Source organism: Caretta caretta, chromosome 6 (genome assembly GCF_965140235.1).
Source record: "Caretta caretta isolate rCarCar2 chromosome 6, rCarCar1.hap1, whole genome shotgun sequence".
Lineage (NCBI taxonomy): Eukaryota > Metazoa > Chordata > Testudines > Cheloniidae > Caretta > Caretta caretta.
The window spans coordinates 48,318,899-48,345,579 of NC_134211.1; the positions used below are offsets into that span (position 1 = coordinate 48,318,899).

Consider the following 26,681-nt stretch of genomic DNA (forward strand, 5'->3'; position numbering starts at 1 on the left):
TACTTTACTGCCAAAAACATTAATATTATAAAGTGGACACTGTATGCTATTGAAGTGGAATGAAGATGTCTACTGATTTTTTTGTTTAGGGAAAGATTAGCTAGTTTTCATTTCAATATGACGGTCTATTTTAAATGAGGGAAATATTAAGAATAGGTATAATTTGCCAGGTGTATATTGAATCATTTTTTGATTAAGGAATATAACATACATATATGTAACTGTTGTAAATTAAAGGAAGAGTTCATTTTAGAATTTGTAAAAGATTGAGTAAGTTGCAATCAGAGAGAAATTAATTCAGCCGAATGGGTGATAGGAATTCTGAGCAATGGCAGCATCTCAGTATTATTGATCATTAAGTCTGCGAGTCTGTCATGGAGGTCATGAAATCCGTGACCCCCGTGACTTCTGCAGTGGCTGGTGCTGGCTTAGGGGCTGCCCGATCTGGGCAGCAACTGAGCCAGAAGCAGCAGTTTGGGTGTATGGGAGGGGGCTGGGGCAGGGAGGTGTGTGTGGGGAAGTGCACCCACCTCGGGGTGGGGGGCTCTCCGGCTCCCACTGACATTGCCCTACAGCTCCTAGGCAACAGAGGGACCGGGGGCCTCCGTGCTGCCCAAGCCTGCAGCTCCCATTAGCTGCAGTTCCCAGCCAATGGGAGCTGCAGCAGCCGGCGCTTGTGGTGGGAGCAGCATGCGGAGCTGGGTAGGGAGCCCCTGTCAACCCCCCCTTGGCCCTCCCCCACAGCAGCAGCAGGGGTCCCACTCCTGGGCCGCGCACTGCCCCCCATTTTAGTCCCAGGTATTTTTAGTGAAAGTTATGAACAGATCACAGGCCGTGAATTTTTGTTTACTGCGTGTGACCTGTCAATGACTTTACTAAAAATACCCATGACTAAAACGTAGCCTTATTGATCATGAAGTGTGACTATTGTCATGAGAAACTGTCTGTGATTTTATTGGCTCCATGTGGGCATAGTGGTCCACCTGCACGTAGCCAGTGGCAGTATTGGGGCTTGTGATTGGCACGTTCCATATATGCTCTGAATTTTGCTGGAGAACTGCCAGGGTTTAAAAACATTTGAGTTACTTTTGCATAATTTAAAGTATTTCTATAATTGCATGAGACATTTCAGTAAAAGGAGAGGGTTGAATTGATATAATTGTATTCTGTCATGTACTGTTACTAAGAGGCGCACTGACTCCTCTTGGAAAATATTGGAAAAAATCCTGGGTAAAGGATATTCTGGTGATTTATTCTCATTCCCCTTTTTATGTTGCTAGAGATATTGTACAAAAACAAACTTCTTGTTGTTGATGATTATTTATTTGTTTTTAATCTGAAGTCAAAGAATTTTGACAGATCATTATGCCGTAATAGGCTAAATTCAGAAAGGAATAAGCAGCAGACAAAATATATTAATGTAAATGTTAGTAACTTAGGAGGGAAAAAAAGGGAAAAATTCTCCAGAAAATAAATCCGTATAGTTAGTTTTAAATACTATGGCTTTTTAAGTACTATATTTTTTTCATACCTTTTCCATAAGTTAGCAATGTTTTGTAACGTAGAATGTCTTTCCTATTAGGGAATGGGTTCTTTTAGTTCTTCCTTACTTAGTGGGTTTATGCAGATGTGGAAAAATTTGTTCCAATAATAATAAAAAGTCATCTTTGTTTATATAACCGAAATCAGATTCTCAAATTATAATTATGCTAAATCTTACATAGGTCTCATCCTGCATTCATATTGCACCCAATGGTCTATTTACTTAAATGGTAGTTATGTGGATCTTTGGCTGCATGATCATTCTGACTACCATGTAGGAAAATATTTCTGGAAATATTTGAGGCTTGAACAGAGAGCAAGTGGCTTTTGCAGAAACTGCTAATAAGTACTGGTAATAATTTTAGCAAAATGCATATGACGATTAGTATCACTTCTCATGAAAATAGTGACTTAAAAAAAATCAAGAATACTTTCAAGTGTGCAGAATTACAAAAATGTTTAATAAAATTAAAATTGCTGTTGTGTTAGAATGCTGTCCAGAAGTACATGTAACACACCAAAGGAAAATTTGTAGTTAAGAACAAATTTATAATTTATAAAAGGGACATTATTAAAATGAGTATTTTAGAATTTTGTTCAACATTACAGTTCTTGTCATAGTTGATTTGTTAATCACATCAGTGTAAACTGTTTCACACACTTTGTAATTGTTAAATAATCTTTGAAAGGAGATGCCCCATGTCAGTGCACCTTTATGCTACATTATCATTTTAAATAAATTTGTACTTCAGACTTTAGAAACCATTGCTTTTGCCCATGCCTGCTCCTTATATGTACCTATTGCTTTTATATTCTGCAACCTTTCCTCTTTGTTACTGCTTTCTTTTCATTGGATGTGATTGGTTCACTGTGGGGTCATATTAGACCACGGGAAATGTCTGGGTAACACATGAAGAAATGGAAAATCTTACAGCCACGCCACAAACGGTTAGTTACAGCACTACACTTCTGTTCCTTTATAGTGCTTTTCCCACTTTTTGATTGCTTGAATCATGTGCCTTTTAGTCTTTCAAAGAATGAAAGTATTAAAAAAGCTCAAGTATTTGGATTATGGCTTCCTTTAGTTACTAACCCTATATGAAACTATAATTCACACTTTACTCTTTTTTTCCCCTTGGGGACAAAAAAAATCAACAGTGATTTTTATTGAAGGCAGACTAACTGTATTGTGTGTACAGCCAAATTAATTTATTTGCACATAAATTTCTTCTTTACAGAAAACCCAATCAGTACAAGCATTTTCCTATTTCCATTAAATTTTATATTATTTTTAAATGCATGGTGCTTGCATTCTTTAGATTTTTAGCATGCCATAAAGATACTGCATCTGCTTTACATCTTTAACTTTGCTCTTAATACTAAACTTATAAATACTAACATTTGTGTGTTCTTTTGCTTTTCTAACCACATAACATCAGGAAGATGAGGAGGGAAGCTGGGCTCAGGTTGGAGATTTTATGTAATTTATTATACAGTATATGTAAAGCAACACAATGCAATTAGAGCATGAATGATAATCTTTGTTTTCCTCTGAGAATGTTTTGATAATCTAAATTTGTAGATACTATTACTAACCTTATAAACTGGCAATGTGTTTCTCAGACTGTATTTTGTAGTTCACTCATTTTAAAATTTGTTAGCACATCATGAACAAATATGAAAAAACACATTTTGATTAGAAGAAGTTACATCTGTCATAATACAGTGGGCACTGCACAAGTGTCTAAATAAAAATTTGTTTTTCTTTCCTCTTAATTTCCAAGGCTGTTTAACATAACAGGAATATTCAAAAGCCCTGCTTATTGTTTGTTACTTAAACGATTTGTCCTCTATGACATTATAACAAGTTAATGTGAAAGCTGTTCTTTCTTAAACTGTGGTCTGTGACTTTTTTGGGCTGAGCAGCAGAACAGATAAATGGTTAGAGAATTGGTTTAATACCAAATAACTCCTTATTGCATCTAAAGCCTGGAGTGCTGTGGAGATGCTGGCTCTGTGTCAGGCCAATGGTTCAAAGAAAATATCTGCCTTTATGGAAGACTCTACTACAATCTCACTATTACCATGATCACTGGCCAACTTCTATTATCATAGAGATGCTATGTCCAGGCACAGTGTGTTTTTTGTGTCACCAGTAGAGTCCTGCTTGCACAGTTATTCAGCCTTAGAGCTGTAGTAAATCCCATTTGTAGCCTCAACTAATGTGATGGAGTCTGTCCAGGTGTATGTGAGAATATAATATAATATATTATATAGAAAAAAGGATAAAAAGTAAAATAACAGAGAGCTTCTTTAACCCAATATCTTTGAACTGTACAACTTCGTTTCCTCTCTGGCCTCCAGCACAGTCCTGTTACGGAAAGTATAATTTCTTCTTCGAGTACTTGCTCATGTCAGTTCCATCCTAGGTGTGCGCGCACACCATGTGCATAGTTGCTGGAGATTTTTCGCTTAGTGGTATCCTTAGGGCTGGCCTTAGTGCCCCCTGGATGCACATGCACCGGTATAAGGGGCACCACTGGATCTGCACCCTCTCAGTTCCTTCTTACCGCCAGTGACGGTTGCTTGGAACAGTCTTCTTGCTCTTGCAAGGCTTCCCTAACAGAGGTCTGTATCAAGCAGAACATTTTTCTGCCTGTCTTCTTTCTGAAGCCTCACAGCACTGCTCTGGAACAGAGGCTTCACACATTAGATGTCGGTGGCCTTCTATATCGAAGGGACTAAACTCTTCCACAAGACTACACAGCTTTTTGTAGCTGTGGTGGACAAGATGAAAAGACTAACAGTGTCTTCCCAAAGAATCTCATCCTGGATAACCGCCTGCATCTGAGCAGGCGAAGATTCTGCCTCTAGCTATCATGACAGTTCATTCCACAAGAGCCCAGGCTTCATCAGCAGCATTCCTCATGCAGTTACCAATCTAGGACATCTGCAGGGCTGTGACATGGTCATCGGTTCATACCTTCCCGTCCCACTATGCCATCACCCAACAGGCCTGTTGCGATGCCAGTTTCGGGAGAGCGGTGTTGCAGTCGGCATGTCTGTAAACTCCAAGCCCACCTCCAAGGATACTGTTTGTGAGTCACCTAGCATGGAATTGACTTAAGCAAGCACTCGAAGAAAAAACTATTACTAACCTTCTGTAACTGTTGTTCTTTGAGATCTGTTGTTCATGTCCATTCCATGAGACATGGTGTATTCAATATCTCATCAAAGTTATGTTATATTGTTATGTGTCAAACTGATATATTGAAGGGGTCTGAATTTGAGCAACATCTAAAAAGTCATCAAAATTTGATAGAAAAATTAATGGAAATCTTACTTATTCTGAACGTTTTTATATTCCCTTTTTTAAAAAAAGCATCCTTTTCCAATGAAAAGATTAAATGTAAAGTGGCAAACTTCAGCTCAACGCTTTCATTAGTGTGTTTTTCCCCAAGTAAAAAGGACCAGTTAAAAAATGGAAGGCAAGGCAACTTTTAAAAATATTTTTTACTAATGTGAAGTTTAGGGAAATAAATTTAGTGTTTCTTTGCCTTTTGATATGAGAAAATCACACTGAATAATTCTTACTTTTTAAAAACAGACTCTAGCATACGGTGATATGAACCATGAGTGGATTGGCAATGAGTGGCTCCCCAGTTTGGGGCTCCCTCAATACCGCAGCTACTTCATGGAATGTCTAGTTGATGCTAGAATGCTAGATCACTTGACTAAGAAAGATCTCCGTGGACAACTTAAAATGGTTGACAGTTTTCACAGGTAAATAAATTTAAAGAAGTCTTCATCATACTCTTGATTAAGTATTCTAGCTTATCCCTAAATATGTTTTTATTTTCCCAACAGAAACAGTTTCCAGTGTGGTATTATGTGTTTGCGAAAATTAAATTATGACCGAAAAGAACTGGAAAGAAGAAGAGAAGAAAGCCAGAATGAAATAAAAGGTTAACTATTTCTGTCTTGGCTTCACCTTAGATTTTAAAATCTTCCCAGTAAGATGCCTCAAAATTGCATTACTTTAAAATTAAGTCAATTTCTTTAAATTGGAAAAGGATTATTTTATGGTGTCGTAAAAGTGCCATATGGAAGCGACCTATTAGTAGGGCCCTATGTAGTCTACAATTCTGTAACTACAGAATATGCCACAGAACCCACTGTAGAACAATCGTGCTCTGAAATGAGCTTTCATTTAATTTTTTTCTAACCCTTATTGTTCTGAAGAAAATTTTCCAAGTGTGAACCGAAGAAACTGTTTTATTTAAGAAGCATCTCTGAGATGACAGTTGTCCCCATTTTTTCAGTAACTCTGAAGCCTACTGTTATGTGATAGTTTGTGAATATTAACCATTTGTTACTGTGTGGTGTTTTTTTGTTTTTTTTTTTAATTAAAAACATCCAGTTAATCTCTGGATACTGAAGAGGGTATGGAGATAGTGTTGAAGCAGGAGTAGGAATTCAAGCCCGCACCTTACCTCCTGCATTCCCAGGAAAGATCAAGTGCAGTAGTAAACTATAGGGAAAATCACTGTTTTTAAAGAACTGAAATAACCTATCAAAATATAGAATTCCCCTGCTCTACAAGGATAGGAATGTCTAACCATTAAAGGGGTTTGTGGGATGGAAAGAGCTTCTGCACCCACATAAGTGCCGGGCTAAAGGTGCAGTCCATGCAGTCTAAGGAGCACAAGAACTGCTCCATCCATACTTTCTCACAGGCAGGGAGGAGGGTGGGTTATATGCCCCACTTCTTCACACCCACCCGTAAAGCAGGACAGCGTAAAATGCAGTAAATGATGTGGCAATGAGCACTGTCTCCCTTTGCTCTGTGGAGCACAGGAAGGAATTCTGTATTGTCAATAAAAACATCTGCTGCATATTGAAAATTTAGAGACCGCATAAAATGAATTGAATATCAAATTAAATAACCCAAATATTTTATACATATGGAAGTGACCTTATTTATATTGATACTTATTTAAAGCAGATTTCTTCCTCTAAACTCTCTGAGACTAGTTGGCTCCGTAATACCCCTTGCTGTGTGGCCTGTGCCTAAATGACACAACTGAGCCCTATGCCAATGCGATATAGAAGAAACAAGACTTGTAGTTATTTGTATAGACATTTTGTTATCCAGTTTTATATAGCATATTTGTTTTTCCTCTTTAGATGTTCTTGTATGGAGCAATGACAGAATGATCCGCTGGGTACTGTCAATCGGTCTTAAAGAATATGCAAATAACCTTATAGAAAGTGGAGTTCATGGTGCACTTGTGGCCTTAGAGGAAACTTTTGATTTCAATGCATTCGCTCTATTATTACAAATACCTACTCAGAACACACAGGTAATAACTTCATGTCTGCTGATTTTTTTCCCTAGCCATTTTAATAAACCATATGGTCATACAATCTAATTTTATGTAAGCAAGTAATTGTTTTAGTCAACTGTAGAAATTTTAAAAATTGAATGTTATCTATAGTGTCTTCTACCATAGACCTGGAAACATATCACAATAAAACTTAAAATTTTCCATAATCTCTACCATGTGTTCTAATTTAATGTATTTGTGTTTAAACAGGTTTGTTTTCTCACAGCACATCTTCTCCTATAAATTGGCTTATCCTTTATTATCACTTATTTGTCTCTGTTAATACCCACAGTGTGCTAGGTGCTCTGTAAATACAAAGAAAAGGCGCTGTTTTCACTGTGAAGTCATTAATTTTGCATCTGATATCACGAATTTTCATGACACAGATATAAGATTGACTGCACTGAAATCCCCCTTTAAATGTGTGATTGCAACTTTGCAAGTACTAAATTAGTGCTGTATTACTGTGATAATAGCATTGCCATATATTCATTTTATAATGTGTACATCGGAATATTTTTTTAAATGTACTATAGATGCTTGTGGCTTGTTAGCCTTTCAAGACTCATTTTAATGTTATCATTTTTAATTTAGGGTCGTGCTGTTTTGGAGAGGGAATTTAATAACCTTCTTGTTATGGGCACTGACAGGAGATTTGATGAAGTGAGTTTTGATTTATTGGTCTGTTTTAATTTGCATTAAGAAGAAGCCTGATCTCTGATCAACCTATTAAAATGAAGGAATTTGAATTGGATAGTCTTTTAAACTATTACTATACAGAGACTGTTTTTTAAAAAGTGGAAGCCTTAACTTGAATTTTCTTACCTTTGTGAGTTACTGTACGTATTTTGTGTGTATAAGATCATATTTAGACAGAATTATTCTGAACGTCAAAGTGTGAGGTGTTCAGCAAATTCGTGTTGCCTATAACTTTAACCATAGTTAGTGTCAGAGATTGCCTTTTTGTCTAAATCTCTCTCTCTTCCTAAAATATAAGAAAGTAACAGACTACTGACACTCACTTAATAAGGCATAGTATATATAGGTGTTGTGTAAGCATGTAGCTCTGCCAACGTACCTAGCCTTAATCTACAGCAATCCTTCTGTTCTAATTCTGGTCCACTCTTGAGCACACTACTAGTAGGCTGTTGGCTTTATAACTTGTAAAATGTAAACTAAAATAAAATTACCAAATTCTCGTATACTTTATATTCTTATCCAGCTTATGATCTGAATGCATTTTTAAAGCAAGAACATCTTAGTTCTGAAGCAATGTAGGTGCAAATAGGTGTTTATCATTGCTGCTTACTACTCAAGTGGGTTAGTAAATCTTACTGTATCATGATGCTGTAGTTATTTGTATTCGGAAGTGATGTTTATTTTCAGGTGCTTATAAAACATGGACATGAGTAGAAGGTCCCAGTTGTTAAATGAAAAGTTAGAAGTGATACTGTAATATTATGGAAGCTGGAAAATAAAAACAGTAGCAATAAGGTGAAAGATAAGTTTTTTATTCTTCAAGTGGCACCAGTGGGGGATTAAATATTTAAGAGCATGTGTTGATTTGAACTTCTGTGCTGCTGATGTAGCCAGATGTGCAGTGCAAAGTGCATCGTAGGCAGACTACAGATTTGTTGCCTGCTGAGGTGAAGAAAGAACAAGTGTACTTTTATGATGGAACTTACTGTCCAGTGACAGAACTTATAAAGTGGTCTTATGAACATTTGAAACATCTCAGAGGAAGTGGATTTCCCCAGCACATATGTAGCAATGTTTATTTAGCACTCTTATCAAGAGAAATAGGATGTTGTTCCGATGACTTTCAGTGCAGAGATGCATGAAAATCACCAGAATGCCCTTCAGAGGCCATGCATGACCTTAGAGGTAGGAGGAAAAAGTTACTTGCTCAGTGAGAGAGAGCTAGTCCCAGGAAAGCTACATCTCTTATTGCTCACTTTGGTTTTTGGTATTCTTTTCTAGTGCTGTTTTTAGCGGGTGGGACCCATCTGATTTTCATCTAAATAGTTCAGCATCATTCTTTGTTACATGAGCTGCTTTTTTCCAGTGCACAGTACTTTAGGTAGCTTATGACTTGCCATTTTTTTACTGGAGTGGATAGTGAGAGTGGGTGAAACTGGAACTGTCTGCCTTCTTTACAAAGAACAATTTAAAGCAGAACTTCCTTCTTCTGAAGGCTGCACCCCATGCCACTCCTTTTTCACAAGTCCACCCAATCAGCTGTTTGTTTTTCCCCTCTTTTTAATGCCCAGTTATCCAATCTATATAGATCTTTTTTCCAAGAAATGTTTTTAAGCTGTTGCCTTTTCAGTTAGCAAGTGCATGTAAGCATGGCTTGGAGTCCATGCTATAAGGCAGTGCTTTTGTGAGATCAATTAAATAGGATGGTATCTGTTCCATACTTTGGATATGAGACTAATGGAAAGCCTCCCAAGTGTTGCAGTAGTGGTGATGACAGTTCAATAAGTGGCACTTACTCTGTTTCAGTACTTAACTGATGCCTCCACATAGTGCATGGGGGATTGGTGCTGGAGGTGCCCATTTTCCAGAAGAGAGTTAAGACCTAGAGTTTTTCCATTTGCAGTTATTAAAGATATATGGTACTTTTTGAAAGTAGTGACATTAAACCCTAGTTTCCCAGACCGATTCCAACTTGCATAGTAATATATTTTATAGTATTCATGCAGAATTTCCTACCAGAGACAGCTACATGTCACTAATAGCCTAGTGATCCTTTTTTAATCTTTCAGGCAGGCTGGGATCATTCATAATGAAAGCTTCATGTAAATATTTTTCTTCCTCCTACTACTTAAAAGACATATTTAAAGTCTATTCCAGAAGACATATTAGGAAATTGAAGAATTCATTTTTGGAGACTTTTGTGGTGCAATTCTAAGGCTTTGTCTACACTGTATACGTCTGGCGGTGTCATACAGTATACATGTAGCTGCATAGTGCAGCCAAAACCAGGCTGCGTCCATGCTGTGATGTGTAGCTACTAGTCCATGAAAGGCTCTGGCAGAGGGGAGAGAGCAGGGCTTTCCCCCTTGCCTCTACCCTGCTAGAGCCTTTCCCTTTCTCTGTTGTGGGGAAAGGTTCTAGAAATGGGGAGCTGCTGGAATCTTTTCTGTGGCAAAGAAAGACTTGGTCATTGGAGGCAACAGGAAAAGGATGAACCTTTCCCAGCTGCCGCCTCCTGCCAGAGCCTTCTCCTGGCTGGGGGAGTCTCTTCCTGCAGAGGGCAAAGGCTCCTGCAGCAGGACACTATAATAATAAAAATAGCAGTGTAGATGGGGAGGGGTGGCTTGGGTGAGTAGAAAGCACATAGGGTATGTACTCACATACATACCCACACCCTTCAGGCACGTCTTTACTCTGGTTGCCTAAGCTATGCCACACCAGCTACACTGCCGTTTATACCTGTGCTGGGGGGCTATGCAGATATGTACTCTGCATACCATCGAAAGAAGTCTATAATGCAGATGTACTTAGGAGGTGCAAGAAGTACATACGGCGGCCATAAGACACCCTTGTGCTCTCTGATCTAGTGCTGATCCAGGGTCCCTACCATAATTTAGACAACACCATGGGCGGACTGGCAAGGGGGTGTTTAATTTGCCTCCCCAAGCTGCACTATAGGCTGCAGCACTGCCTAGTTGGAATCTCTGCCTTACTTTGTGTTGTGGCCCCACCCTGACATGCCCCTTCTACCCTCAGCTTACCCTCTAAACTACAGCTTGCAAGGAGGGTTATTGGAAAGTACCTTTACCGCTATCTTCCATGGTGACTGTACCAGAAAATCTTCCCACAATATAAAAAGGAGCTTTTAGGGCACTTTTATGCCGCTCCAGCCTTTTTATGCAGCACAAGGGCCAGAGCAAATCGTGAGGGGTCTTGCTTTCGGAAATGATATTTATATCCATTTAATTCGAAATCCTAAAGAAATTGAGCTAAATATTTTTAGATAAAAATAAATGTTCAAAACGTTTAACCAGATCACTTGTAGTGGATTGTGATACTAAATATAAACAATCCATGAATATATATGCACATAAACATACAAGGCTTTTTTCTACGGGATATTGTATTTCTCGGGCAGGGCTCCAGCTGTCTTGGTTAGTAGGTCCAGTGTCACTCTTGTGAATTAAAAAACATCATTTTTTAAGCTGTAGATGCACTACTAGAGAGTAGGGGGGAGGGGAGGAAATAGTTCAGTTTGAGGATGCACTCTGTTCCACATAGCCCTATTAAAAGGTTCCAAATCACTTAAAAATGAAACAATACATAGGTTAGGGAGGTACTGTAGTACAGTACTATTGTGGTTTTGTACTGTTTTCGTTCACTGTTTGCGTTCACTTTCCTCTAATCTTTTGTGCCGTAGTGCTATATTTCAATATAGATATTCCAGCAAAAGTGGAATTTAAAAGGGCAAGGGGATTATTTAAAGTAATTTATACCTGGTTGTTAATGTTCTCTTGTCTTTTTATAACCCTTCCATTTACTTCTCACTACTAGATTATATGGCATTTGTGAATTATCTTAAATCCTAAATCACAAATATACCCTAATGTGCAGTTAAGTTAAAGATAGGCAGCCAGATCTTTTTTTCCAAGAAATACTAAGTATCTTGACTCGTATAGATGCTTGGAGTTGTGGGGAAAGGTATTGACCCTGCTCTAATTTTAATTTATGGTAAATAATCCCGTTTTTAGAATTACTAATGATACTAATCAATCTGACAGGATGATGATAAAAGCTTTAGACGAGCACCTTCATGGAGAAAGAAGTTTAGACCAAAGGACATAAAAGGCTTAGCTGCTGGATCTGCAGAGACCCTTCCTGCAAACTTCAGAGTTACCGCCTCAATGTCTTCACCTTCTATGCAGCCAAAGAAGATGCAAATTGATGGTACAAAAACTACTTTGCTATTTTTAAGCATGAACTTTTTTGCGTGAGGTTGTAAGTTAGTTAAGTAGCCAGAATATTTTAATTTTAATCTGCATAAAAGCATCTGCCTTGTGCATGTTTATATGTGTAAAACTTTTTATTTCAAATATAAGTTTATTTTTGTAGTAACTTGTGTGAGCTTTCTACCAGATATATGGTTCCTTTTCAGGTTTTTTTTCTCTAGGAAAAGACTAGAAGGTCTTTTTATTTAGGAAATACTTTTTCTATATCTCGGACTATGGAAATAAGATGAATATCAGTGCTTGCCACATGGAAAATGTTATTGGTGATGGAATGTACCACGCAATTACAGTTTGAGAACATCCTTTGGGCAAATTTGGACCAAAGGTCCTTGGTAGTGTACCTAGTTTGTTTGAACACTTTAACTAAATACATGAAGTTTAAGAAGAACCCCAATATATTACACAAATATTAAGAATGTTAGTGGAATGCTTAAAATTGTAAATATTACTCTCACTAGTGTAAAATATCTAGTCCAGGAGTTCTCTGCACCATATAATGTTTAATTTGATTTAAATGTAAAATATTAAACATTCACATTCTAAAAATTCAGGTTTTCTTCTCCATGTGCAATCAAAAGCTGAGAGAAATCTTAGAAAGAAGAATATTAATAGTTGTACTTCTAGACATGATTCACTTCTGCCATTTACAGTGCCCTAGCTTGCATGAGTATTGTTTTGTTGGGAATTTTTTGTAAAGCTAAGCACTGAAACTAGAACTAGTAAATAGATGAACTTAACGTTATTTTAAATTCTGCTTTTCTAATTTATTGTAACCTTAGTTGAGTGTGTACAGTAGCTGTAATCACATTGCTGTGTGATTTTTTTTTTTTTGAAGACTAACTGCATGCTGTGTTCTGCATGTCTTCCTTCTATGATTGTTGAAACAGGCAATGTATCAGGAACACAAAGGCTGGATTCCACTACAGTAAGGACTTACTCCTGTTAAAGGCTTCTGTTGGTGAGTAAAAAAGATAGGTATAGCAGGAAAATAGGCCACTTTGTAAAATATACATTTTAAAGTTTAAACCAAATCCAAAAACTGTTAATATCTAAATGTAAAAAAAAAAAGGAAAACCAACCAGTTTAAAATATAAATACTACATTGAGAATTTTAAGGTAGTTCCTTCTAGCTAAGGCTGTCAACCTTTACATAATATAATCCTAATTTTAAAGTTAATTTGCAAAGGAAAATAATTGATCTTTTTTTTTCTTTTTTGCTCCTTTGATATATTTTTTTAAAAGGCATGAAAGGGTTTTTCTGCAAAAAATGTTGGATTTTTGGTCATCTTTACATTAGGAATTCAGGCATTATCTACTTCGATTTTCCTCAAGGACTTCACAGGGTCATCTGGTAGTCCTAGCTGGATTATGACATCTCAGACACCAAGAAAGTGAAACCTAAATTGAGAGGGAGAAGTGAGTAGTTTTCATTCACACTGGGCAGAGTACTGTTGCTCTAGTTTCAGGGCGAAAAGAGGTAAAAGAGGAGGAGCGTGAGAGGCTGGAGAGGGAATAGCCAACTAAAGAGGGTCAAGGGAGTTTAGTATGGGGTGTCATGGCTCAAGGCTATCTGCACCTCTTACCCCTTCCTTGGTCTCTCAGTGCACTCCCTTAGGTGTGAAGCCTGTTGCCTTCATCTGTTCTTGGGTGGAATCCCACAATTCGCCCACTCTTAGACCTGGCCCAGGACTCTTGTATGTACCAGGATTGCTCAGCAGGTCTGACTAGGTTTGGCTACCTGTGGTGGTTCTTCGAGGAGTATCCCTGTTCGAGCTCCACTTTAGGCGATTGTGAGCCCCAGTGCTTGTAATCGGAGATTTGTAGGAGCAGTGCCTGGTTGGGTTGCATATGCACTTTCCCTGTCTTGCTTCAGGCAGTTACATAGAACTGTGCGACCAACCCCTCCTCAGTTCCTCCTCTACCGCCCTCGGCTTGAGATGGAGCACTTAGCAGTGCCTCTCTGCTTAGAATAGTTACTGTACTTATTTAGTTAATAGTTGGTTGTTAGCTAGCTTTATAGTTACTTCTCCTTCACTGTTTTTCTTCTTTTCTAAAAACAAAAACAAAACTTTTTTCTCTTATAGGAAATTAAGTTTCAGTTATTAAATCCCTTTTTAGAATAGCTTAGTTACTCCACATTTTCAAGTGCTGGAAACACCTGCTACCTCCCATCCATTCAGAGACTGTCTGACCCTATTCCACCTAGCCTGACGGATCATCACGTCAGACAAATGGGTATTAGAGATCGTTGACACTGGCTATTCCATCCCATTTACCTTCATTCCCCATACCCACCCTCCCTCCCAACCGTCTTCAGAGACCTCTCTCACAAACATCTATTGTGACAGGAGGTAAACCATCTCAGATGCCTAGGCACAGTAGAGCCACTACCAACACAACACAGTGGGAGGGGATTCTACTCACATTATTTTCTAACCCAGAAAAAATCTGGAGGTTGGAGGTCTATTCTCAATTTAAGAAGATTCAACAAATTCATGAAGACCCAACACTTCGGGATGGTCACGTTAGCAACCATAATTCCAGCACTGGAAAGAGGGGACTGGTTCTCAGCCCTTCACCTCCAGAACACACACTTCGTATAACAATATATCCCTCACACAGGAGGTTCCTCAGATTTTTCTAGGAATAAACCATTTTCAGTAGAAAGTACTGCCCTTTGGACTGTCCACTTCCCCAACTGTATTTTCAAAAGTTCTCATGGTGGTGGCGGCTCACCTCCACAGAAAAGGGGTCATAATATTCCCCTATTTGGATGATTGCTTACTCAAAGCAGTGACTCAACAAGGGGCAGTAAAAGCTACTCAAAACACAGTAGCTCTTGTCACATGTCTAGGCCTACAAATAAACACACACAAATCAATGTTCACATCTGTGCAGAGACTGGAGTTCATCGGGGCCTACCTCGACTATCCAGAGGCTACAGCTTTGCTACTCTGACACCGATTTATGACTTTACTAAATCTAAGCTCCACAACACCAAACAGTCCCCAGACATCAGCCAGGATCTGCCTCCAACTGTTGGGCCACATGCGCAACAATGTTCGTGAAATGTGCCAGTCTCCACATTCGAGGCCTGCAGGCCTGACTCCAGACAGTGTATGTTCCACACAGACACAACCTAAACAAACATCTCATGATGCCAACCAAAGTAAAAAAAAAAAAAAAAAACAAACAAACAAAAAAAACTCTCTAAGTTTGTGGACCCAACCAAATGATGGCTGCACAGAACCCTCCAATAATAATAATAATAAATACAGATGCTTCCCTACTAGGTTGGGGAGCACACTTGCACAATTGTACGGTTCAAGGCTGCTGGTCCCATTGGAATCCATTCTACATATAAACTTACTGGAGCTGTGGGCAGTTCACAATGCATGTTCCCATTTCCTACCTATGATCAAGGACAGAACTATAAAGATCCTCACAGACAACGTTGCTTGCCTGTTTTATATAAACTGACAAGAAGGGGGAGGCATGGTCACAATCCCTGTGCACAGAAGCCATGCTGTTATGGAATTGGTGCATCAGTCACAACATCGACATCTCCGCTTCCTGCCTCCCAGGATGCCAAAACATCACAGCAGGTGCATTAAGCAGAAAATTTTCCCAGGACCATGAGTGGGAAATGAACCTGGAATACTACAGAATATATTCAAATAGGGGGTTCCCAACTATAGACCTTATTGTGACGATCCAAAATGCCAAGTGCCCGCACTTCTGCTCCAGAGCAGGATTGGAATCCTGTTCCCTGGGCGATGCTTTTCTCATCAAATGGGATGAACCCCTAGTATATACCTTTCCTCCAACCCCTCTTCTATCCCGGGTGATACACAAGATCAGGACACCACAGTCCTCTTGAAAGCCCCCTGTAGCCGACAAATTTGGCTTCCTTACCTCCTAAAGATGGCTGTGTGCCCACCCCATACACTTCCTCTTCTGCCTCATCTCCTCTCTCTCAGGATGCGGGCCAGGCCCTCCACCCAAACCTGGCAAGATTCGACCTCAAGGAAGTAAGGGACATTCTCTTAATAATTTCCATCCCACCATCAACCTCAGCCTGGACCAGGCCACACAAGAGATCCACTTCCTGGACAGTATGGTGCTAATAAGCGATGGTCACACAAACGCCACCCTATACCGGAAACCTACTGACCGCTTTTTTTACCTACATGCCTCCAGCTTTCATCCAGACCACACCACATGATCCATTGTCTACAGCCAAGCTCTACGATACAATCGCATTTGCTCCAACCCCTCAGACAGAGACAAACGCCTACAAGATCTCTCTCAAGCATTCTTACAACTACACTACCCACCTGCTGAAGTGAAGAAACAGATTGACAGAGTCAGAAGAGTACCCAGAAGTTACCTACTACAGAACAGGCCCAAAAAAGAAAATAACAGAACCTTCCACCTTCAGCCCCCAACTAAAACCTCTGCAACGCATCATCAAGGATCTACAACCTATCCTGAAAGATGACCCATCACTCTCACGGATCTTGGGAGACAGGCCTGTCCTTGCTTACAGACAGCCCCCCAACCTGAAGCAAATACTCACCAGCAACCACACAACAAAACACTAACCCAGGAACCTATCCTTGCAACAAAGCCTGTTGCCAACTGTGTCCACATATCTATTCAGGGGACACCATCATAAGGCCTAATCACATCAACCACACTATCAGAGGCTTGTTCACCTGCACATCTACCAATGTGATATATGCCATCATGTGCCAGCAATGCCCCTCTGCCATGTACATTGGCCAAACTGGACAGTCTCTACGTAAAAGAATAAAATGGACACAAATCAGGCGTCAAGAATTATAACATTCAAAAACCAGTCGGAGAACACTTCAATCTCTTTGGTTACTCGATTACAGACCTAAAAGTGGCAATTCTTCAACAAAAAAACCTTCAAAAACAGACTCCAGCGAGAGACTGCTGAATTGGAATTAATTTGCAAACTGGATACAATTACTTAGGCTTGAATAAAGACTGGGAGTGGATGTGTCATTACCCAAGGTAAAACTATTTCCCCTTGTTTATTTCCCCTCCTACTGTTCTTGTAAAGTGCTGAAAATGGCCCACCTTGATTATCACTACAAAAGGCTTCCACCCCCCCGCTCTCCTGCTGGTAATAGCTCACCTTAAGTGATGACTCTTGTTACAGTCTGTATGGTAACACCCATTGTTTCATGTTCTCTGTGTATATAAAATCTCCCCACTATATTCCACCGTATGCATCCGATGAAGTGAGCTGTAGCTCACGAAAGCTTATGCTCTAATAAATTTGTTAGTCTCTAAGGTGCCACAAGTACTCCTTTTCTTTTTACAGATACAGACTAACATGGCTGCTACTCTGAAACTTCTCTTAAACCGTTGTTGTAGACCAACTATACAACATACATACCTGCACAAATGGAGATGATTCAATACATGGTGCCAAAATGGATAAATCATGGTGGTTTCCTCTCTTCTACTACTGGTACTGGACTATATATTGGAACTTTAAACAAATCGGTCGATCAGAGTACACCTCAAAGCCATCACTGCATTCCACCATAAGGTGGATGAGTTCTCAATCTTTGCTCACCCAATCGCCAAGTGTTTTCTCAAGGGCCTTCATAACATTTACTCAGAAATACAAGCCCCTACTCCATCATGGGACCTCAATCTGGTGTTACAGGGCCTTACTGGACCCCGATTTGAACCACTCATGATCTGTTCACTACTTCACCTTTCAGTGAAAGTGGCTTTCCTCGTGACCATCACATCTGCCAGGTGAGTAGGGAAATTGGGAGCCCTTATGGCATTTCCTCCCCCATACACAACATTCTTCTTTGAGTGCTTGCTCATCTCAATTCCATTCTAGGTGTGTGCGTGCGTGCCCTTGTGCACACTCAGCAGAGACTTTTGCCTTAGCAGTATCCGTAGGGTTGGCTGTGGCACTTGCTTGAGTGCCATGCTCATGCATCGGTATATCAGGTGCTGGCGATCCTATGCCCTCTCAGTTTCTTCTTACCGCCTGTGACGGTTGGTCAGAGTGTCTTGACTTGCATTCCAAGAGTGTTAGCCGTTCTTTCAGTCCATTGTTCTGTCTCCTTTGTAGTTAGGATTTTTAGGTACTTCGTTTGACCGGTAAGTTAAGTGTTCGATAGTTTTAGTAGTTAGAGTCCCGGCTGGGACTTCGCTGCAGAGTGGGGCATGTCCCATTCCCCAGGCTTTAAGCCATGGTCATCATGTACCGGGCCAGTGCCCATTAGTGACCCGCACAATAGCTGTTTGAAATGTCAAGGGGAATCACATAGAAAACACCAGTGCAAGATCAGCAAGAACTTTCACCCTGAAACTCAAAGGGAGTAGGATATCCACTTGAGGGCCCTCCTTGCGCTTCATCTTGCTTTGGAGCCCTTCCGGTCAGACTCCATGCCTAGCACTTCAGTGTCAGCGCATAGCGCACTGCCGGCACCGGAACCCGCCTGTCACCATGCCCCTTCCCCAGTGCCCAAGAAGCGGCTGAAGCCGAAGGGCCTGTTGGCACCGCAGGATAAGGGGGCTTCGGGGAAAGGACATGTGTTAGGCCACATACTCACCCCGGAGCTACACAGGGGAACTTCTGTGGCCAGACCCCCATCCCAGCCAGGGATCCTGACCCCTCGTAGGGCTACCTGTGCCCGAGGCAGCCCTAGTGGCCAACAACCAAGTACAGTAACTCCTCACTTAAAGTCGTCCCGGTTAATGTTGCTGTTTCATTGTTATGTTGCTGATCAGTTAGAGAACATGCTTGTTTAAACTTGCGAAATGTTCCCTTATAAGGTTGTTTGGCAGCTGCTTGCTTTGTTCACTGCTTGCAGAAAGAGCAGCCCTTTGGGGGCTTGGAACCAGGGTGGACCGGCAGCCTCCCTGTCAGCTCCCCGCACCCCTAAGTTCCATGTGCGGCAGCCACCCAGCAGGCTATCAGTTGCCGGGCAGTTCAGCTGTCCCTCTCCCCACTGCCATGTGCTGCTCCTGCCCTCTGCCTTGGTGCTGCTCCCCAGAGCCTCCTCCTTGCTGTGCAGAGGTGGGAGGAAGAGGGATGCTAATGTCAGGGTGTCGTCCCCCCCCCCACAACTTTACCACATTTCCACAGAGCCGGGGGGGGGAGGGGGGCGCGGCACGATAGGGCTCAGGATGGAGGGAGCTTGCTGGCAGCAGCTGCTGTCTCAACTTGCTAATCTACTGGCTGTAGCCCATGAAAGCTTATGCTCAAATAAATGTTAGTCTCTGAGGTGCCACAAGTACTCCTGTTCTTATTTGCGGATACAGACTAACATGGCTGCTACTCTGAAACCTGTCATTAAAAAGGCAATGTACTTAGAGTGGCATCAGCATACTTAAAGGGGCAATGCTCGTCCGTCTCTCTCTAACACATTGTGTGTGTCTCTCTCTGCCATGCTGTCTCCCCTCCCTCCATTCATGCTGCCTTGTAGAGTGTGAGGCTATATTAACAGTGTGTTAACCCTTGAGGGCTCAGCCGAGTGCTAGTTCATTATTTAGCAGTAAGGCATTCCCTGGGAAATATTCCACCCTCTGATTTGACCACCTCAGCTAAGCTTCACAACCATCATTCCTGTGTACAGTATTAAATTGTTTGTTTAAAATTTATTGTGTGTGTGTGTAGTGTCTTTTGTCCTGCGAAAAAATTTTCCCTGGAAGCTAACCCCTCTTCCCCATTTATATTAATTCTTATGGGGAAATTGGATTTGCTTAACATGGTTTCGCTTAAAGTTGCATTTTTCAGGAACATAACTACAGCGTTAAGCGAGGAGTTACTGTAGGCCAGCTGGCACTGCAGACGCCAAACCAGGTGATGGACCCGGTTAAGGCCCAGACCTCTAAGGCCTAGCCAGTTATGGATCTCCTTCCAAAGCAGCGTAGTGTCCCCAGTCCCTGGACTGCAGGCGTTGATCCCCATCACTGCAGCCTAGGACTCTGGCGCTGCAGCCTCGATCTCTGGGTGGAAGACCCAGGTCTCTAACACCAAGGTCACCACCTATGAGGTGCGGGATGCCCAAGTCACAACACCAATCCCCGTACCCACAGTACCACCGAACCTCCCACGAGAGATCACCGCAGCACAGATTCCCATTGCCTAGCGGTCCCCCCAGCATCGATCCCCCTTGGTGCGGATCGTTTTTGGTCATGGTACCATGCTTCAGGGCAGGCACCGTTCCTTGCCTTGTCCTTACCAGTCGCCGACAGACTTCTACGGCTTCTTCTAGACAGGCATCTACGTTTCTGCCCTGGTCAACAGAAGGGCAATGGTTGGAGCCAGAGGGAGAGTTCAGCTTCTCACCTAGGAGAGGCAAATCGCCAACGGCCCGCAAGACGGGCATGGCCCTGGAGGCAGTAGCGTGGTAGCAAGGGCAGTGGCCAGCCCTGTGGCAGTACTGGAGCCCACGTGGTGTATCCGTCATGCTGGTTCCGTATTCCCACCATTCCTCTCAGGCTTCATTGGACAAACTGGTGGTGGCTGTGCAAGAGGCAGCATGGTGCTGAGTCTGATGCAAGAGCGGTGCAGCAGGTCTCAATGGCCAACGAGCCATCCCTGGACAGGCAAGTGGAAGCCGCCCCTCCCCCTGTGGTTCAGTCATCCTCTTCGTCTCCGGACTAGGTGGTGGCGGGCCTCTCGCAAGCAAGCAGCCCCCCTGATAATTTTAAGAAGGACCAGGCACTGCTCAAAAGGGTGGCTGCTAACCTGAACCTGGAGGTTGAGGAGCTAGTGGAGGAGTCCAATGACCTCTTCAAAGTCATACCCTCCTCCACCCCGGCCTGGGTCGCATTGCCTGTCCACCCAGGGGTCCTGAAAATTGCCAGGTTGGTGTTGGCAGACCCCCTCTTCCATTCTGTCTATCTCCAAGAAAGCAGAAAAGAAATATTATGTCCCTGCAAAGGGATTTGAATACCTGTATACCACCACTTCTGCAGGGTCCCTGGTAGCATCAGCACCCCCAAAAATAAAGACACCAAAAGACTATCCCTATTTAGCAGAAAAGTTTATTCAACAGCCAGCCTGAAATTTTGGGCATCTATCAGGCCTTGCTAGGCGGGTACAATTTCAACTTGTGGGACTCTTATCAGCAAATTCAAGGAGGGCCTTCCACAGGACAAAGCCCAGGAGTTTGCCGCCAGTGGATGAGGGCAAAGCGGTGGCGAGAAGCATCCTCCAGATGGCCTAGGATGCTACAGACTTGGCAGTCATGAGGTGCAGCTCCTGGTTACAGTCCTCTGGGCTGTCCCAGGAGATGCAGACTACTCTCTATGATCTCCCATTTGAGGGAGCAGGGTTCTTCTTGGAGCTGACCAGTGCATGGCTCTGTGTCCTTAAGACTTCCATGCCACCCTCTGGTCCTTGGGCTTGCACACCCCTCAACTGGCTAGAAAGCCATTCCGGCTGCTGCCTCACTCGTAGGGTGTCCCCCAGCCCAGCTTCTACAGAAAGGAGAAAGACAAGGGGTTTAAGCGACATCACCCTTGGTCTTCCTGCTCCTCTGCCCAGCATGGCCCCTCTCAAGATCAGGGCAGCCAGAAGCAGACGATTTGAGGATGCGCCTGAGGATGGTGCCCCAGCCACTGCCTAGGATCCATTCCCCCGCTTTTTCCTCGACTGTCTACGCCCCTTCCAGTCAGCCTGGTGAAAGCTGACCTTGGACCGTTGAGTGCTCAACACAATTTCTTTGGGCTACACCTTGCAATTCATGGCCGACCCTCCCTTCCACCCCGCTTCGGGGACCCTTCTCACGAGCAACTACTAGTGCAAGAGGTAGAGAACCTTCTGCACCTGAGGGTGGTGGAGGAGGTCTGTCCAGACATGAGAGGGAAAGGGTTCTATTCCCAATATTTCCTAATACCAAAAGCAAAAGGAGGCCTCAGACCCATTCTAGACCTGCGATACCTCAACAAGTCCCTCAAGAAGTTAAAGTTCCTCATGGTCTCCCTAGCCTCCATTATCCTCTCCCTTGATCCGGGAGACTGGTACTCCACTCTTGACTTAAAGGGCACATATTTCCTTTTTCCTGGGGTACGTGTTTCCTCCATTTTTGTTGGGCCACTGCCATTTTCAATTCACGGCACTGCCCCTCGGCCTCTCCTCAGCACTGAGAGTGTTCATGAAGTGTATAGTGGCCACTTACCTAAGGCACAAAGGCATGCAGATTTACCTGTACCTCCACGACTGGTTAATAAAAGGCTGATACTGAGATCAGGTACGGCATCATCTCAACCTGGTTTGCTCCATCTGTTGCGACCTGGGGCTATTGATAAACAAGACAGTCAACCTTGGTCCTGATGCAGCGCAGAGAGTTCATTGGAGCGGTCCTTGACTCTACCCAGGCCAGGGCTTTCCTTCCTGAGGCCATGGCAGACCTGATCTCATGTATACAAGCTCACTCTCTCACCAACACATGCCTACAGCTGTTGGGCCCCATGGCAACCTGTACTTGCATGATTCGGCACGCGCGACTCCACTTCAGGCCACTGCAGACATGGCTGGTGTCAGTCTAAATCCCCAACAGACCCAGCATGGACCGTGTAGTCAAGGTCCTGGACCACATTGGTCATCACTAGCATGATGGCAAAACCCTGTATTAGTGGTGGAGTGAGTCCTGTTCACAGCTTCCCCCCCCCCCCCCCCCCCCGTATTCTCCACTGATCTCAGCTTCCAAAGGAAAGAAGCTGTCACTCACCCTGTGCAGTAACTGAGCTTCTTTGAGATGGTTGTCCCTGTGGGTGCTCCTCTACCCTCTCTTCTTCTGTACTTCAGAGTTTTCGCACTAGAGTCTCTGCAGTAGAGAAGGAACTGGCGGGTGGGGGTGGGGTTGGTCACACGGCACTATGTAATCACCTGAGGTAGCATGAGATGAAGACAGTGCACGTGCGACCCAAACAGGCATTTCTACTACAAATCTTCAGTTACAAGCGCAGGGGCGCAAAGTCACCTAAAGTGGAGCACCCACAGGGACATCCATCTCTAAGAACCTCAGTTACTGCACAGGGTGAGTGACATCTTCTTTCCTTTGGAAGCTGAGATCAGTGGAGAATACAGTGACCCAATGGAGCATTGTTTAACCTTAATAGTAGGATCACAGGATAAGATAAAAGGATTTTTAACACAATAACCGGTCTGTACATACATCTATCTTACCTAAAGACTTAGGTTGGCCTATCTTATTCCAGAGACCCCCATCCTCTCGGGATTGGGCTTCAGTCTGCTTCCCAACAGTGTCTGCCTACTCCTGTCCTTTTTATCCTTCCAAATAGTTTTGTTCCAGTTTTCCCACTTTGGGGGTTCCTCCCCTTTATAAGCGTGCTCCCCTTTATAAGCTTATAATTCTCCCCACTCTGTGCCATGCCAGACTGAATTCATCATGGTCTTCAAAGTGAAAGATGCCTTTCATTGTCCTTAAGTTACAGTAAATGGGGCTGCCTGAAGCTATTGTTTCCTTTCCTGCATACATGCAGGTAACCTCATATAATCCTGTATCAAACACAGTAAGAAATAGATGGAACATATAATATTCATAAAGTATTACAGATAGCTCCAAATACTTCACATAGTGTGGGGGAAGATTTGAAGGGGGCACATGAGAGAACCAGAGGGATGGGGCTGTGACATGGGGGAACTTGAAAATGAGCCAAATCAGGGTATGGCTGGGTATAGATGGGGAAGCAGGTGGGGAGAATTTATGTAATAACTACTTATGTAAATGACTTAGTACATATTCATATAATATGCAAAATAGGACAGGGCATCATTTTTCATATTCTCTAGTTTTCCAAATTCACAGCCTTAATAGGTAGATGGGCAGAAGATGCCCTTTAACTGTACCTCAGAAGATCCTACAACAAGGTGGGAAGGAGCGTCTATGTTAGGTTACATCATATACATCTCAAATCGATCTGTTACTTCTTAAAGAACAGGCAGAAATTCCAAAGTTGTCTGATTTAAGTCTGTCACTTGAAAGCGAAAATCATGTTTCTGTAGTGGTGCTTAAAATATTTTTATCATCTATATTCATAGTTAAATTACTTTCAACGTTCGCTCCAGGGAACTTGGTGCTGATAAGCTTTCATAGCAATCGATTCAATTTCCTAGTATAATTGGAGCTTCAAAGTCTGTAGCCTTTAATATATAAAAGTACTCTAAAAGAGCTCTGTAGTATAAAATGCTGAGAAAGAAAGCTCCTGCAGGTGAAGGGCAATTTAAATGAGCTGGATCCATCCCTGTATAAATCAAGTAGATACCTTAAAAACATTTCTTTGTGAATATTAAAGCTCTTAACTCTAATCGCCTTAATATTGTTGTTTTTAGAATATATATATTACACAGTAAGATCATCCAGAAAAAAAAAAGTTAATCTCTTATTGGGAATTGAAGGTATTTGACCTCTGGCCTCAAGCTTCATATTGCAACTGAAACATATATTGGGACCAAATAGAACTCTATACTTCACAAAATGGTAGTAATCCATTAAATACATGCCACAACAATGAGCTGTTTAACTGAGAAACTTGGAATGTAATGTATGTTTGCTTTTTTATTTTTATATATATATATAAAAAAATCCTGAGACACTGTATAACAGATTTCTTTTTTATTTTGCAGTTTACCCACACTATTTCTACCGGTGATATGCAGCATTTGAACTCAAAGACCATATTTTAGAAATCAGTGGAATCTTTAATTTGTTAATACTTGTTAAATGGACACTTTGAGATATTTTATTACAGAGTTTTTAATTAGCAAACAAATTCATGAGTACCATAGAGAAAATATTTTAGAATTAAATGTCTCTTATATTTAAGTAAACCTATGTGACTTCATTTATATAGTTACTTACCATTTCCATCTGTATTCAGTCTATAAATCAAATCCTTGCTGATTTTATCCGTAATTTTAGTCTTTCCAACTGAATGTACTGTAATGCTTGTAAGTATATGTCCCTATAAGCAATATAGGGCTTTTGTAAATTATGCAGTTATTGTAATTATCATTGGGTTTTTTAATAATGAAATTGAAGGTGAAAAGGATTTTCCTGTCTTTGTAAAAGTATCATGACACCAAGCAGTATATATTTTGTCTTTTGGAAATATTAGCTAGTTCTAAACATGAAATAAACCAGCCTTTTTCAGATAAGCATTCAGATAAACGTTTTAGTAAGCAGGTCTAATAGATTATTTTTATTTCTGTTGATAGTTGTACCTTTTTTACAAAGAAAATTTGTCAGGGTGAATTTGTCTTCATTTAATGTTTTAGTACATTTTTAAAATGGGGGAACATTATAACACTATGGAACATGTTTTAGAATTGGTTAACTCCTTCATAACTTCCAGTCTGCTGTATTTGTATAGCATGTCTTTACAATGACTGAACATAAGCCATAAACTGAGAAATGTTTTCTCTCAGCCAAGGAAGAAAGACTTCATAATAGTTCCTGGTAGTAATCCACAGGCCACAAAAAGTGCTTTCCTCCCATATCCTTTTGATTAAAAACATTTGTGGAAAGGCACTGATGCAACTATTCTTAGCGGACCAATCATGAAGCACTGCAGTCTAATATAAAAAAAAAAAGTAAAAGATGAAGGCACAGTATGCTGAAGAATAAAGTAGTGCAACTTCGAATAAAGGCCTTATTTTTCTTAAGTCATCTTTTTGCATTCGTTTGTAAACTTGTTCTAAAAATTGTCCAGATTTTTTAAAATTTTTGATGGTTGTAGCCATTTCAGGCTTTGCGTAGAAAATGTATCATTGAATGGCACATTAAAAAGCCAGTAAGAAATCTGTTCAGATCATGGTGCATTATTTATTATGCAACAGTATATATAGCATGTCTTTTTTTTTCTTGTTTGGTTTCTTCTCTTTAGTTTACTTGTACAACTGAAATTCATTGTTACTGTTCTGTGTTTTTTTCTAATCTTTTTTTGTGTACTTCTGATTATGGAACGAAGTATGTACAGCCTAAGTACTTTGAACTATTTTTACCACAGTATTATTTATTGCTTTCTTTCAGTAAAGTTCTGAAGCATTTTTCCACTGCCAATAAAATGCTATTGAAAAAACTAAGATGTAATCGTATGCAAAAATGAACCTATTTTTTTGTGGTGAATGCTGGAGAGTTGTCAATAAAGCATCTTAACAATTGATCGCTGCTATGTAGATCTCGCTTCAAATGAAGACATGACTGATTCTTTCAGCAGATAACTGATGTTCACTATGGCTTCAATTCAATTTTCTGATGGAGGTCAAAGTTCACATTTGATCCATTATATTATTCAATATAATATATTGATTTTATTTAGGTCTGTCGATTAATCGCAGTTAACTCACGCGATTAACAGCTGTTTTAATTGCACTGTTAATAGAATACCAATTGAAATTAAATATTTTTGGATGTTTTTCTACATTTTCAAATATATTGATTTCAGTTACAACACAATACAAGGTATACAGTGCTCATTTTATATTTTTATTACAAATATTTGCAAGGTAAAAATGATAAAAATCGTATTTTTCAGTTCACCCCATACAAGTACTGTAATGCAATCTCTTTATTGTGAAAGTGTACCTTACAAATGTAGATATTTTTTCTTATATAACTGCACTAAAAAACAAAACAATGTAAAACTTTAGAGCCGAGAAGTCGGCCCAGTCCTACTTCTTATTCAGCCAATTGCGAAGACGGACAAGTTTGTTGACGCTTACGGG

The 26,681-nt window shown here is 41.1% G+C and overlaps 1 protein-coding gene across 15 annotated transcripts in view; it reads left to right on the forward strand.

Moving 5' to 3' along the window:
• The window catches only part of PPFIA1 (PPFI scaffold protein A1), an 89,921-nt gene extending 63,787 nt beyond the window's left edge, over window positions 1-26,134 (forward strand). For 9 of the 15 annotated variants that reach the window (XM_048853311.2, XM_048853312.2, XM_048853320.2 and 6 more), the window contains 9 exons: window positions 2,428-2,490; window positions 2,982-3,008; window positions 5,150-5,325; window positions 5,410-5,507; window positions 6,730-6,905; window positions 7,524-7,592; window positions 11,690-11,855; window positions 12,805-12,875; window positions 24,582-26,134. In XM_048853311.2, the coding sequence (XP_048709268.1) occupies window positions 2,428-2,490; window positions 2,982-3,008; window positions 5,150-5,325; window positions 5,410-5,507; window positions 6,730-6,905; window positions 7,524-7,592; window positions 11,690-11,855; window positions 12,805-12,863 (834 nt within the window). In that variant the 3' untranslated portion in view covers window positions 12,864-12,875; window positions 24,582-26,134. Of the gene's footprint in view, window positions 1-2,427; window positions 2,491-2,981; window positions 3,009-5,149; window positions 5,326-5,409; window positions 5,508-6,729; window positions 6,906-7,523; window positions 7,593-11,689; window positions 11,856-12,752; window positions 12,876-24,581 lie in introns of those variants that run through there. The other 6 variants (XM_048853323.2, XM_048853309.2, XM_048853319.2 and 3 more) reach the window with 4 other exon arrangements.
• Window positions 26,135-26,681: the final 547 nt, after the last annotated feature.